The 16,286-nt window shown below is 46.7% G+C and overlaps 1 protein-coding gene across 1 annotated transcript in view; it reads right to left on the reverse strand.

The window, feature by feature from the left end:
- Positions 1–16,286, reverse strand: part of LOC112261396 (protein TANC2-like) — a 176,845-nt gene that overhangs the window by 135,683 nt on the left and 24,876 nt on the right. The window contains exon 2 of the mRNA XM_042327127.1: positions 14,400–14,579. Within this exon, the coding sequence (XP_042183061.1) occupies positions 14,400–14,520 (121 nt within the window). The 5' untranslated portion in view covers positions 14,521–14,579. The remainder of the gene's footprint in view (positions 1–14,399; positions 14,580–16,286) is intronic.

The raw sequence follows: 16,286 nt of genomic DNA on the forward strand, positions 1-16,286 counted from the left end.
CCAGTTACTGCTAGAGTCACACACCAGTGGCCAGTTACTGCTACAGCCACCCACCAGTAGCCAGTTACTGCTACAGCCACCCACCAGTGGCCAGTTACTGCTACAGTCACCTAACAGCAGCCAGTTACTGCTACAGACACCCACCAGTGGCCAGTTACTGCTACAGCCACCAACCAGTAGTCAGTTAGTGCTAAAGTCAACAACCAGTAGCCAGTTACTGCTACAGTCACACACCAGTAGCCAGTTACTGCTACAGTCACCCACCAGTAGTCAGTTACTGCTACAACCACCTAACAGTAGTCAGTTACTGCTATAGTCACCCACCAGCAGCCAGTTACTGCTACAGTCACCCTCCAGTAGTCAGTTAGTGCTACAGTCACCCACCAGTAGCCAGTTACTGCTACAGCCACCCACCAGTAGCCAGTTACTACTACAGTCACCCACCAGTAGCGAGTTACTGCTACAGCCACCCACCAGTAGCCAGTTACTGCTACAACCACCTAACAGTAGTCAGTTAGTGCTACAGTCACCCACCAGCAGCCAGTTACTGCAACAGTCACCCACAAGTAGCTAATTACTACTACAGTCACTCACCAGTAGCCAGTTACTTCTACAGCCACCAACCAGTAGCCAGTTACTGCTACAGTCACCCACCAGTAGCCAGTTACTGCTATAGTCACCTACCAGCAGCCAGTTACTGCTACAGTCACCCATCAGTAGCCAGTTACTGCTACAGTCACCCATCAGTAGCCAGTTACTGCTACAGTCACCCACCAGTAGCCAGTTACTGCTACAGTCACCCACCAGCAGCCAGTTACTGCTAGTCACCCATCAGTAGCCAGATACTGCTACAGTCACCCACCAGTAGCCAGTTACTGCTACAACCACCCACCAGCAGCCAGTTACTGCTACAGTCACCCACCAGCAGCCAGTTACTGCTACAGTCACCCATCATTAGCCAATTACTGCTACAGTCACCCACCAGTAGTCAGTTAGTGTTACAGTCACCCATCAGTAGCCAGTTACTACTCCCCACGCTGTAGCCAGTTACTACAGTTACTGAGCCTAAATTCTGATTACAGCTGCAAAGATTAGCCTACCTCTTCTCTCTCCTTATAAGCCCAGCTTGCTGTACCAACAATAGCATTCAAGCCTATGACGAATACATCCACTCCACTCCTCCACACTGACCCCCCAGAGAGGCTGTTAACCTGGGCCAGGCCTGGAACACACCAGGTAAATTACAGCAGAGGTGGTATGGTATATCCTTGTGTATGTAACAATTTCACAAGGTTAAATTAAAGGCCTAAATCTAAATCTCTACAAAAATGAACACTCACACAAGTAATCAGATACTAACATCCATTCGGATATTTCAATAACCGTGCCCATCCCTAATTGGAGGTGGCTCACCATTCTCAAGTCAGATCCTGCATGATTGTGGAAGGCTGGAATATGGCACCAGTTCCCCTCCTTCTCCGTCCAGTGACACAAACAGACCTTACTCCCTGAACGATGACCCCTTGGTTGATACCCACACAGCAAGCGGCACAGCAAATCAAGCAGAGGAGGAAAAATAATAACGACTCTCCTCCTCTCCTCTCTTCTTTCAAAGTAATCCTCTACAGGTCTCAGTGTTGCTGACGCCGTTCAGTCAGCTCGATTCAGCCACAGAAAATGATATGGGTTGCAGGAAGCAGATATGGCAGGGTGACAAGAAAAGCGAGAGGAGGAGGAGGAGGACGAAGAAGGCACCCAGGCAGCAGTCACTGTGTCACTAGGGAGAGAGAGAGAGGGACACCGAGATTACATTCTCTCTGATATCTTCACTCATCCTTGGACAGTCGGCCAGCTTTCTCCTTCCAAAAAGAGAAGACCTTTCCTAAGCAGCAGAGGAAAATACGGGCCAATAGATGGATTGCGAGCACATTCGTGTCCGTGACCGGCGCTTAGCGAGCAGTGTTATGTATAGATGTGAGAGGCACTGCTAGTTCCACAGGAGCAGGGAGCCCAGGACTCCTCTGTACACCAGCAGATGAATGGCGCAGTGCTGCTGTTGTTATGGCAACCACCGGGGAGGACGGAGAGGGAGGAGGAGGGTATGTAAGAGGGAGGGAAGGAGGGAGTATGGGAAAGAGAGAAAAACATGGAATAAAAGAGGAGGAAGGGAGGGAGGGTCGTATTTAAGTGGCACTGTTTCACAGTTCACAGTGGTGAGAAGCTTTGAGGACATATCTGTGTAAAAACTAAGGCAGAATCATCTGGGGGGAGACAGGGTCTCTTTATGAATATGTTACTCAATCACCTCTTGGGCCCGAGCCTCCATGCGCCCGCATTTGACCCTTTTTACCCCACAGCCGCAGCCATTTTTATACACTACATGATCAAAGGTATGTGGACACATGCTTATCAAACATCTCAATACAAAATCATGAGCATTAATATGGAGTTGGTCCCCCCTTTGCTGCTAGAACAGCCTCCACTCTTCTGGGAAGGCTTTCAATTAGATGTTGGAACATTGCTACGGGAACTTGCTTCCATTCAGCCACAAGAGAATTAGCGAGGTCGTGCACTGAAATTAGGCCTTGCTCGCAGTCAAAGGTGGGGTCGAGGTCAGGGCTCTGTGCAGGCCAGTCAAGTTTTTCCACACAATCTCGACAAACCATTTCTGTATGGACCTCGCTTTGTGCACAGGGGCATTGTCATGCTGGAACAGGAAAGGGCCTCCCCCAAACTGTTACCACAAAGTTGGAAGCACAGAATTGTCTAGAATATCATTGTATGCTGTAGCGTTAAGATTTCCCTTCACTGGAACTAAAGGGCTTAGCCCGAACCATGAAAAACAGCCCCAGACCATTATTCCTCCTCCACCAAACTTTACAGTTGGCACTATACATTAGGGTAGGTAGCGGTCTCCTGGCACCCGCCAAACCCAGATTCGTCCGTCTGGCTGCCATATAGTGAACCGTGATTTCTCACTCCAGAGAACACGTTTCCACAGTCCAATGGTGGCGAGCTTTATACCACTCCAGCTGACGCTTGGCATTGCGCATGGTGATTTTAGGCTTATGTGCGGCTGCTTGGCCATGGAAACCCATTTCAGGAAGCTCCCAACAAACAGTTATTGTGCTAACGTTGCTTCCAGCGGCAATTAGGAACTCGGTAGTGGGTGAGGACAGAGGATTTTTACGCGCTTCAGCACTTGACGGTCCCGTTCTGTGAGGTTGTGTGGCCTACCACTTCACGGCTGAGCCATTGTTGCTCCTCGACATTTCCACTTCACAATAACAGCACTTACAGTTGACCGGGGAAGAAATTTGACTAACTGACTTGTTAGAAAGGTGGCATCATATGACGGTGCCACGTTGAACGTCACCAAGCTCTTCAGTACGGCCATTCTACTGCCAATGTTTGTCTATGGAGATTGCATGGCTGTGTGCTCAATGTTATACACCGGTCAATAATGGGTGTGACTGAAATAGAATCCACTATTTTGAAGGGGTGTCCACATACTGCTGTATATATAGTAAAGATATTCTCTCTTTCTCCTCCTCATCTTTCTTTGGTCTCAGTAACTTCCTTTCTTCCTCTCTGGCTGGTGGGATTACATGGGATAAATAAAGGGATGGGGATGCTCTGTTGTTGGCCTAAAGATATGCAGGAAACATAGACCAATATGTTGATTGAATCTGGTCCTCCGTGACAGTCTAAATTGTAATTCTAGTTGTCTTCACCTCTCTCTCGAGCTCTCTCTCTTCTAATGAGGCGTAGACATCATTACAAAGTGTTCTGTTCTCATCAGACCTAGCAGACCAAGACAGGCAGACTCATGTATAATCTGTAAAACTCATAACCTGTTATATTAAGCTGGTCCCATCAAAACCTGGAATATTAGCAAACAGTTACAACTACTGAGCTATCTTGGTCATCTAAAGGCAGATGAAAGGCTCCTCGTCTATGACTGATAAGATTCTGTTTGACTATGTATAGCCTGTCTGCACCTCAATGGACTTCCATCTCTCAGTCATTGATATTGTGGTATTTCAAAAGACTAACAAATGCCACATCACATGTCGATGACATACAGTATGTTTCACGTGTTTCCAAAACAGTGAAAAAGAGTTCAGTGGACTTCCGCACCCACACAGTATTGACAAACCCTTAGAGCTTACTGAAGCAGACACAGTGGATGGCATTGTCTGAAAACCACAGGTTTATTTAACTGACATCTGCTAAATGATAAACACTGTGTGTGTCCTAAATGATACCCTATTCCCTATACACTACATTTGAGCAGAGCTCTATTGGCAGCGCACGAAATAGGGATTAAGGTGCAAATCTGGATGCAGCGATTTCGTCAGTCAGTATTGGCGTGTTCAGGTCCACTGGTTCTCATGACATTATATTCCTCCTTTTCAATTACCTTCTCATATAGACTTTTCTCTGTTTTTTCCACCTGTGAAAAGTCAGAGGAGCTGAAAATGTCACATTTCCCTTTGGCGGAACAAATGACTTTGCATGTGCGGGAAGGAGGGGGGGTTATTGTTGGTCAAGCAAATTGTAATTGGGGAACGACCGGCCCTGGAAGCTGAACCGGCTAGGTAAAGAGATTTGCAGGGGAGGAGATTGAAATGTATAAATGCCAGTCTCAGCATCAGCCAGACAGAGATATTATATAAATACTATATGTACCACACTCCTAGGCCCAAGGTAGCCCTAATATCTCAGCCACACATCTCTTACTCTTCCCACATTTCGCTAGGTTACAGCCTTATTCTAGAATGGATTAAATCGTAAATCATTCTACACACAATATTTTATTTTTATTTAACCTTTATTTAATCAAGGGCTTAATGAGCCCCAGGTGTGGGCCAAGGCGGGGCTAACTGGGCTGGTGCGCCACCTGGGATTAACCACGTTTTTTTCTCTCTTAAAGGCACAACTTCAAGCTAACATTTTAGCCCAAAGGACCAAAGGACCAAAGGCACACATGCCCAGGTCAAAATGGGAAAAAAGGCCCAAATGCCCAGGCCAAAATGGGACTAAAGGCCCAGCGCTGCACTGGAGAGAGCTTTGATGAAAAAAAAATAAGAAATGGCACTATGTTCAACTTTCGCTCCAGAGACTATATCCAGCCGTGCTACTGGTGAAGAAACGGGTTAACAGGTGGTGAATGGAAAATGTCTCCAGGGGTCAGCCCTCACCCAGTCGTCCAAAAGGACAGTGGAACTACGGACCTCCAGGCCTCTTAGCCTCCATCCCTGCCCAGGTAACACCCATCTCTGCGGGCCTGAGAATAGAGCTTACTCCCTGGAACTACGGACCTCCAGGCCTCTTAGCCTCCATCCCTGCCCGGGTCAACACCCCTCTCTCTTGGCATGACTTCCAGCCGGGGACACCCCCCACCTCCACAACCTCGCAGAAGTATATAGCCCCGTTGTTACGAATCGTGTGCCCCTGGTCACCCAATACGGCCTTCGTGCCCCTGGTCACCTGAAACGACCTATGTGCACCTGGTCACCTGAAACGACCTATGTGCACCTGGTCACCCAAAACGGCCTTCGTGCCCCTGGTCACCCGAAACGGCCTTCGTGCCCCTGGTCACCCAGCCGCTTTCCGCTCAGAGACTAAGTCCACACACATGGATTACCAGGTGCTGGTGGTACTTTACACCCGGGTCCCCACCTTCTTTAGTCTGCTTTCCCATTCTCTCTCTCTGGGAACCCCGGACTCTGGCTCCTGACTCTTCTCTGTGCACCTGGTAACCCGTTAGTAAAGAAGGGGGAAGGCGGAGGAAGGCGCCTTCCGTCCCGACAAAAGCTTGGATCGAGGACTCCACGGTGCTACGTTATCATTAAGTTTAGTGGGGATTCTGACTTATAGGCGTTCAGTAGCTTCACACCATTGGCTCCTCAGCCAAGCACATACACCAAATGTCTGAACCTGTGGTTCCTCTCATACTGAGCAGGATTACTATTCCCACAACACATCATCCGTAGAGTAAAACTAACCTGTCTCACGACGGTCTAAACCCAGCTCACGTTCCCTATTAGTGGGTGAACAATCCAACACTTGGTGAATTCTGCTTCACAATGATAGGAAGAGCCGAAATCGAAGGATCAAAAAGCGACGTCGCTATGAATGCTTGGCCGCCACAAGCCAGTTATTTCTGTGGTAATTTAATGTTCACTCTCAGCGGTCGATCGTTCGATTTAAACCTTCGCGGTTTAGAGCTGTCCAAGCATGCAGGGAACGCAAGCTTTATTTTTTCATCACAGCCTTCTGTGATTGGACTGATTTCGGCAGAACACTGAATCAGCCGTTCCCAATAACTTCCCTCTCCCAGCCGGAGCCGGGGCATCGTTCAGGCCATCGTTCTCTGATTGGCCGCCTGTCTAGGTGGACAGGCTTCGTGTCCAAGAGCTCCGCTACAAGTCATCGAGTCTGGTTCAACCGCCACCACATTTTCATGCTTGGCCAAAAGCCCCATATTTCACATATTCCAGGAACGACTACCCCCTCTCGTTAGCGATCGGTAGCCGTCACCATCAGCAGGACCCTCTTTGCAATGGACCGGTACCGAGGTAGCTCTTGTTTGCATTGTTGTCGACACCTGTAGCAGGTGGACTACAAGGAGGTGTTGAAAGAGCCTTTACCAGAAGGCTGCCTCCCTTACCTCCCTGCGCTAACAGAGACAGTTTGCTCTACCTCAAACAGAGGCTCGTGGCTAGGCGGAGTTGGGGAGGTTGCCCTCCTTTCCCCCGCCCGCCCTTCGTCAGAGCGAGAGACCATAGTTCGCAGACAAAGGTTTCAGGTTAGGGGGGCCTCCGGGTGCTCTGCCGCCGGCGGTGCCGAAGCGCCAGGAGGGCTGGGGAGACATTAAATACTCAAGCCGCTTGAAGATGTGAGACCATATCGGGAAGTCCCGGTTCCTGACTAGCACCATGCGTGGAGGGTTTGGGCTAGCCCTCGCCTCCCTACTATGTCCGCCCGAGGCTATCATCTTAGCTTACTCCCCGCGGACCATGGACAACCTCATGTATGCCCTATGTGCTCTGGGTAGGCACCTAGTGGCGCCCCCTTGGTATGTGTCGTCTAGTCTTATCAATACTTCAATATAAAATAAATGGAAAGTAGGTATAAAGCAGCAATAGATGAGATCTGTATAAAAATATATTTAAGATTAGACTAAATGGAAAAATATATATATTATATTATATATATATATATATATATACTTTTTTAAAATTAAAATATATGTAAAAAATATAAATAACTTAGAATTTTTATTCAAAATTATATTTTTTAACTTATTGTTTTAATTTCCCTTCTGGTCGTACACCTTCCCCCCCTACCGGAGGAATCACGAGAGAGGATATGAGCCAAAATTTGGGACCTCTAGCCTCTCGGGAATTATTTTTTATATTTTTCTTTTTAAATTCAGAAATTGGTCGATAAAGTGAGAGTGCCCACTTTTTCCAACCGTGGGCCTGGTGATTGAATGGGTTACCAAGCCCCGATTTTCAAAACGGTTTTAAATGCAGTTAGGGGAAATCCAGACCTCTATGCCCACTATGGGACCACCATACCATGGGCCTAAATCAATTGGTCCGGAATTAGTGATTTATGGAGGTTTGGAAAAGAAAGTCCCCACTTCTCAGAAATCAGGCTGTTTGACTGTGGGCCTAGTATTATTTTTGGGTAAACAAGACTAGATTTTCAAAAAGGTTTTAAATGCATTTAGGGGGCATACAGACCTCGATGCCTGCTATGCAACCATCCCACTACTGGGAAAAGTCACTAGAGGGCGCCAATTGTCAATTTATGGAGGTTTTAAAAAATCTTCTGAAAATTAAAGTCCAAACTTCTCAGAAATCAGGCTATGTTCAACTTCTCAGAAATTGCATGTTTGGCTGTGGACCTGGTGATTGAACGGGTTACCAGTGTATGATGGGGGTGGGTCCATACACGGGTTAGGGAGACCCCATAGGGGGGCCCCCCACTAAGGTCACCTGGTAACCCAATTTAATTCAATGACAGAGTCCTACTTCTCTCTCATTGCACTAAGTCCAACATGTGTACCTGGTGGTTGGGGGCTCCATATCTCCATTCCTCTGGGCTTACTCTCTCTACCCTGCCTGCCCTCTATCTCAGCCTGTGACTTCAGCTCGGTGCACCTGGTACCCCAGGTCATTAAGACTCCAGGCCTCCATACATTCTCAACCGTGACCAAATGACACACAAAGACAAAGATGAAATTCAAATAAATGTTCTTTATTTATCAGTGAATCATGGATTGATTTGTCCCTCAATTAGTGACCCGCCCGGCTGGCATTACGAGGCAAATTATGGTACCGGTAGTACCGTGCCTGCGTTTCCAGAGAATGGCACATATGGTCTGCCACAGTTCCCCGGTCTGTAACTGAGCCTTGATTAAAGTTCAATGTAGCAACGCTTTGTCGAATTGTACCGAAGGTCACTTTACTTCCAATGCCGAACTCTCACAGAGATTGCCGTACGGTTGACCGCAGGACGTGAAAAAGAAGAGTTCTGTGTCTGAGGTGAATACACTCAGATGAGGCCTGATCTGATGGAATCGTTTAAGCCAAGTGTATTCCTCCTCACATAGAACAATTCTGCAATCACCGAAGCTATAGATCATTTTGTGGCTTGAAACGCACATCTGATAACCCCCACTTTCCGGGATTACTTCAGAAAACTCCCTCTCACTGAACATGGTGACTGGGGATCATCGAGTGCCATTAAATATGGCCAAACGGCTGGACATGAGAGCCGCAAACCTACGTCTGTCAGCAAAGGTGGCTCGGACCTCCAGCCTACTGAGAACCGAAGGAATAGCTTGATGACTTAGCTCGACAAACCGGCTTCACTCTGCAGCGCTGAGCACCTCGTCCCTGCAGAGTTTGCGAAATTTTGCCCTGTGCGTTGCCTGGCTCTGCCGCGAATCCCTGTCAATCTTTGCCAAGCAGATTAACACCTTTCGAATTCCACTGGCTTTAGCCTACAGACTATTCAGCCGAAACTGAATAAGATAATTTAGGAAACTTCGAACATCGACTCGGTACATTTTTAACGTGGATGGTGCCAAACCACGGTCTTCACATAGGCCATACCACTCAGACACACGTCTGTAGTCATCCAGAGAACACAGTCCTTCATCGGCCTTGCCCTTTGACATATGGCGGAGGAATTCCCGTACTCGGGATAGACTGGTGCGGCTTTTGTCAATTAGTTTAACTGAAGGGTTTTTACCCATAGCAAAGTGTTCATATTCAGTCAAAATTCCATTACTCCAACCTTCAATTCTGGACGACACACCGCCACCTTCATCACTCTCGCTCTCCGTGGAAGTCGCCCCGACGCAGCCTTGCTCCCTCGGTTCCGAGCATGGTTCAACACCGATCTGAATGGTTGGCTGCACCGCCGCAGTCGCCGCGCCTGCTCACTCTCGTCCACCAGCTGCTGCTCCACGGACAACTCACTTTCAACACACTGCAAAAACCCAGGGTTCTCCCAGGGCTCCTGCCGCGGTACAACACCATTGTTAGGCTGCATATACTGACCTGATTCGGATTGCTGTCTCTCAGTCGAACACCTGCTAGATTGCATAGCACGCTTCCATTCTATAGTATCAGAATTAAGTGCATGGCCAGGGCCTAGGATCAAGAGAGACACTCAAGTGTTTTAGTACTATATCTCTTGACACAATGATGAAACTAATCATGGCCTCTAAACCTTCAAGCTGCATACTGGGCTCTATTCCAACTAAACTACTGAAAGAGCTGCTTCCTGTGCTTGGCCCTCCTATGTTGAACATAATAAACAGCTCTCTATCCACCGGATGTGTACCAAACTCACTAAAAGTGGCAGTAATAAAGCCTTTCTTGAAAAAGCCAAACATTGACCCAGAAAATATAAAAAACTATCGGCCTATATCGAATCTTCCATTCCTCTCAATTTTTTTAGAAAAGGCTGTTGCGCAGCAACTCACTGCCTTCCTGAAGACAAACAATGTATACGAAATGCTTCAGTCTGGTTTTAGACCCCATCATAGCACTGAGACTGCACTTGTGAAGGTGGTAAATTACCTTTTAATGGCATCAGACCGAGGCTTTGCATCTGTCCTTGTGCTCCTAGACCTTAGTGCTGCTTTTGATACCATCGATCACCACATTCTTTTGGAGAGCTTGGAAACCCAAATTGGTCTACCCGGACAAGTTCTGGCCTGGTTTAGATCTTATCTGTCGGAAAGATATCAGTTTGTCTCTGTGAATGGTTTGTCCTCTGACAAATCAACTGTACATTTCGGTGTTCCTCAAGGTTCCGTTTTAGGACCACTATTGTTTTTACTATATATTTTACCTCTTGGGGATGTCATTCAAAAACATAATGTTAACTTTCACTCCTATGCAGATGACACACAGCTGTACATTTCAATGAAACATGGAGAAGCCCCAAAATTGCCCTCGCTAGAAGCCTGTGTTTCAGACATAAGGAAGTGGATGGCTGCAAACGTTCTACTTTTAAACTCAGACAAAACAGAGATGCTTTTTCTAGGTCCCGAGAAACAAAGATATCTTCTGTTGAATCTGACAACCTTAATGGTTGTACAGTCCTCTCAAATAAAACTGTGAAGGACCTCTGTGTTACTCTGGACCTGATCTCTCTTTTGACAAACATATCAAGACTGTTTCAAGGGACGTTTTTTTCCATCTACGTAACATTGAAAAAATCAGAAACTTTCTGTCCAAAAATGATGCAGAAAAGCTAATCCATGCTTTTGTTACCTCTAGGTTGGACTACTGCAATGCTCTACTTTCCGGCTACCCGGATAAAGCACTAAATAAACTTCAGTTAGTGCTAAATACGGCTGCTAGAATCCTGACTAGAACCAAAAAATGTGATCATATTACTCCAGTGCTAGCCTCCCTACATTGGCTTCCTGTCAAGGCAAGGGCTGATTTCAAGGTTTTACTGCTAACCTACAAAGCATTACATGGGCTTGCTCCTACCCATCTCTCTGATTTGGTCCTGCCGTACATACCTACACGTATGCTACGGTCACAAGACGCAGGCCTCCTAATTGTCCCTAGAATTTCTAAGAAAACAGCTGGAGGCAGGACTTTCTCCTATAGAGCTCCATTTTTATGGAATGGTCTGCCTACCCATGTGAGAGACGCAAACTCGGCCTCAACATTTAAGTCTTTACTGAAGACTCATCTCTTCAGTGGGTCATATGATTGACTGTAGTCTGGCCCAGGGGTGTGAAGGTGAACGGAAAGGCTCTGGAGCAACGAACCGCCCTTGCTGTCTGTGCCTGGCCGGTTCCCCTCTTTCCACTGGGATTTTCTGCCTCTAACCCTATTATAGGGGCTGAGTCACTGGCTTACTAGTGCTCTTTCATGCTGTCCCTAGGAGAGGTGCGTCACTTGAGTGGGTTGAGTCACTGATGTGATCTTCCTCTCTGGTTTGGTGCCCCCCTTTGGGTTGTGCAATGGCGGAGATCTTTGTGTGCTATACTCGGCCTTGTCTCAGGATGGTAAGTTGGTGGTCGAAGATATCCCTCTAGTGGTGTGGGGGCTGTGCTTTGGCAAAATGGGTGGGGTTATATCCTTCCTGTTTGGTCCTGTCCGGGGGTATTATCGGATGGGGCCACAGTGTCTCCTGACCCCTCCTGTCTCAGCCTCCAGTATTTATGCTGCAGTAATTTATGTGTCAGGGGGCTAGAGTCAGTCTGTTATATCTGGAGTACTTCTCCTGTCTTATCTGGTGTCCTGTATGAATTTAAGTATGCTCTCTCTAATTCTCTCTTTCTTTCTCCCTCTCTTTGTCTGCTGTTCATAGCTTCTCTCTCCTGCCTTCCTGTGTGTGTGTCTGTCACTTTGTTTGCTCCACCGAACAACAACCTACCCCTAACTCTATCCCTAACCCACCAGCAGGGGTAACTGTGGCACTTCATAGTACACTACTTTTGACCAGAGCACATAGGGAATAGGGTGCCTTCTGGGACACAAACCAAGGCACTGCTGGCTCTGTAACAGGGAAAAGCCATAGGTAACCCTCTGCCAGCTCCTGCCCACCTCTCCAATCCAGTTCACAGGTTGGGTTCAGAGCAGCTGAGACCCCCTGGGTGAAACCTCCATGCAGGCAGAGAGAGCGGACTGAGAGGAGGGGATTCAATTAGAAACTCAATGATTTCCTAAACAGATGTAGACCTTACCGTGAAATGCTTACTTACAAGCCCTTAACCAAAAATGCAGTTCAAGAAAGAGTTAAGAAAATATTTACCAAATAAACTAAAGTTTAAAAAAATGATAATGATGATAAAAAGTAACACAATAAAATTGGACCCATGCCAAATCTTTTCAGTCTCCTGGGGGAGCTGATGTGTTGCCCTGTTCACAGCTGTCTTGGTGTGTTTGGACCATGATAGGTTGTTGATGATCTGGACACCAAGGAACTTGAAACTCGACCCGCTCCACTGTAGCCCCATCGATGTTCACCACGCCATCATCCAGAAGGCGAGGTCAGTAACAGTGCATCAAAGCTGGGACCGAGAGACTGAAAAACAGCTTCTATCTCAATGCCATCAGACTGTTCAAACAGCCATCACTAACATTGAGCGCACTTCAAGTAGTAGTGCACTATAAAGGGAATAGGGTGCCATTTTGGATGAACCCTTGAGCTCAGATGCCCTGCTGCCCATACTGTAATTTGGCACTGACAGGCGGTTTAAGGAGTGGCACTGGGTTGAATTCATTGTGGGAAGAAGGCTGGGGTGCTCGAGATCATGCCCAATCTGTTCATTTTAATATTTCTATTTATTTATTTTAACCTTTATTTCACTAGGCAAGCCAGTTAAGAACAAATTCTTATTTACAACGGCGGCCTACACTGGCCAAACATAATCATGACTATATTGCATCAACAAGGCAAATTAAAAATCATAAGTTGAATGACTGTGCATTTATACACAATTACAGAGCTCACACCCAAACTGTGAGATAAAGACATGCAGAACTAAGGGAGAATGAGAACCGTGTCTGGGTCATTAATCAAGCTATTCTTTAACAACACTAACAACAGCGTTCTTCTATGAGACAACCGTCAACAAGATAACAGCAAACACAATGAAGCTCCCAGAAGCAGATGAAAGTGCTTTCAGTAAATTAGGCTGAATGTTCTACACGAAAGAGGGAGGAAGAGAAATAGAAAGTAGAGAGAGAGAGAGACCCAGGACAGCAACACAAATAGACCAAATCATGAGAAAACAAGAAGATAATTACTTGACACATTGGAAAGAATTTACAGCAAACTAAAATGCTATTTGGCTCTAAACAGAGACAGTGGCAGAAACCCCGACCAGTGTGACTGACCCAAAATTAGGGAAAGCTTTGACTCTGTAGAGACTGTAGTGAGCATAGCCTTGCTATTGAGAGATGCATATTTCACTTGCTTTGGCAATGTAGACATATGTTTCCCATGCCAAAAAGCCCTTGAATTGAATAGACAGAAAGAGATTTGGCTGCAGAAGATTAGCTTGCTATGAAATCTAATTTTCAGGACCCATTACCTCCAATCCAACCCCACCTATCCTGGCTCCTGTCACCAACAACACAAAGTCTTCTCCTCCAGCAGCAGCAAGCAGCAACCTCAGTGGAGACGACACAGTTTTTAACTGGTCCAGTATAGAGAAATGAATCATTGTGTACATTGTGTACAACACACACAGTAGCATATAGGAGAGGGTTAATACAACTAGGTTAAATTAAGAGGATGAGAGTGGTGCCTGCGCCCTAATGGTGAATGTGGACAATGTGTTTCACACTCACGCACTTCAGATACTTAAGGCAAAAATACTGCGGCAGCATTTCTATATTTAAACATTTTCACATAAAAAAAACAGACGAACGACCACAGCTCATATCTGCCATTCCTGGCATCCCAGTCCAGATATTAGGTAAGGCTGGAGTGATTCTTAGTGGGTCTTGACCTGGCATCCCAACCCAGCTATTAGGTAAGGCTGGAGTGATTCTTACTGTGTATTGACCTGGCATCCCAGCCCAGCTATTAGGTAAGGCTGGAGTGATTCTTAGTGGGTCTTGACCTGGCATCCCAGCCCAGCCCAGCTATTAGGTAAGGCTGGAGTGATTCTTAGTGGGCCTTGACCTGAGAGGGCTGTGGTTGATCATTTATGGATTTTGTTGACCCGCATCAGTGATCATTGACGTAAGCATCCCACCACAGTTACCATCATGTAACTGGCTGTTTTGAATTTCCTCACACAACATTCCAACACGAATGAGTGACACTGGGTGGTTGGTTAATCAGATAGCACCACCGCTTGGCCTATGGGAGTTCTGCTGTGTTGCATGTACCTGTGAGCTTCTTGGCGGGCTGCAGCCGGACGCTGATGGTTTGGTGTGTGAGCAGCGGGGAGGAGGGCAGGGAGCGTGACACACCCTCCATGATGCGGATGTGCTGCATGCCGTCGGTCATAGACAGGGGGGGCAGGGCGTAGTCACCCTCAAAGGCACAGTCACTGTCTATACTGCCACCTGCAGGAGGAAGCAGAACCATTAGCATAATAATCATGTATTCTAACCAAATATTTCATAATTTACAACACTTATGTGACTATAGTTATGGATAGTCATGGATGTTTAAGAACAGTTATTAGTGCCTTTGTTGTGCATTTTATTACATTCTGCATAACGTATAAGGCATTATACATGTGCTTCTAGTGGCATTGTGAACAGGGTATTAATATGAAGTACTTTCTTCACTACATGTAGGATTTCTTACAGTGTTCAGTGTAAATTAAAATGACTGCGGAACCAAGAGCCATGGAGTGACCCATGTTGTGATGTTGCTGTGGTATTGGCTGGGATCTGCTTGGTCTGACCCAGTAGAGACCACAGCTCTGAAGGCAGACATGACAAGATGCCTCCCTGTTTCTCTCAATAACAATACCAGAAAGCCGACATCTCTCATATACTGAACAACGTTACAAATGCAACTTACAAAGTGTTGGACCAACAAAAGATCCCAGAAATGTTCCATAAGCACAAAAAGCTTATTTAGGACAGCATTTCTCCTTTGCCAAGATAATTATTCCACCTGATTGAACAGCATGAACATTACACAGGTTCACCTTGTGCTGGGGACAATAAGAGGCCACTCGAAAATGTGCAGTTTTGTCACGCAACACAATGCAACAGATGTCTCAAGTTTTGAAGGAGCGTGCAATTGGACTACTGACTGCATGATTGTCCACCAGAGCTACTGACTGCATGATTGTCCACGACCGCAGACCACGTGTAAACACGCCAGTCCAGGACCCCCACATCCGGCTTCTTCACCTGCGGGATCATCTGAAACCAGCCACCCAGACAGCTGATGAAACTGTGGGTTTGCAAAACCGAATAATTTCTTAACAAACTTTCAGAAACCGTCTCAGGGAAGCTCACCATGGTCTTGACTTGACTACAGTTTGGCGTCGTAACCAACTTCAGTGGGCAAATGCTCAACTTCGATGGCCACTGGCACGCTGGAGAAGTGTGAGCGAGCAGTTTGCTGATGTCAACATTGTGACAGAGTGCCCCATGTTGGTGGTGGGGATATGGTTTGGGCAGGCATAAGCTATGTACAATGAACACAAATGCCTTTAATCGATGGCAATTTGAATGCACAGAGATACTGTGATGAAATCCTGAGGCCCATTGTCGTTCCATTCATCTGCCTCCATCACCACATGTTTCAGCATGATAATCCATGGCCCCATGTCGCAAGGATCTGTACACAATTCCTGGAAGCTGAAAACGTCCCTGTTCTTCCATGGCCTACATACTCACCAGACATGCCACCCATTGACCGTGTTTGGGAAGCACTGGAAGCACTGGATCGACATGTACGACAGTGTTCCAGCTCTCAACAATAACCGACACCAATAAGAGACATTACTGTGCAGCCGTATTCATCGACCTGGCCAAGGCTTTCGACTCTGTCAATCACCACATTCTTATCGGCAGACTCAACAGCCTTGGTTTCTCAAATGACTGCCTTGCCTGGTTCACCAACTACTTCTCTGATAGAGTTCTGTCTGTCAAACCGGAGGGCCTGTTGTTCGGACCTCTGGCAGTCTCTATGGGGGTGCCACAGGGCTCAATTCTCAGTCCGACTCTCTTGTCTGTATACATCAATGATGTCGCTCTGGCTGCTGGTGATTCTCTGATCGACCTCTACGCAGACAACACCATTCTTTG

Source organism: Oncorhynchus tshawytscha, linkage group LG01 (assembly GCF_018296145.1).
Source record: "Oncorhynchus tshawytscha isolate Ot180627B linkage group LG01, Otsh_v2.0, whole genome shotgun sequence".
Taxonomy (NCBI): Eukaryota; Metazoa; Chordata; class Actinopteri; order Salmoniformes; family Salmonidae; genus Oncorhynchus; species Oncorhynchus tshawytscha.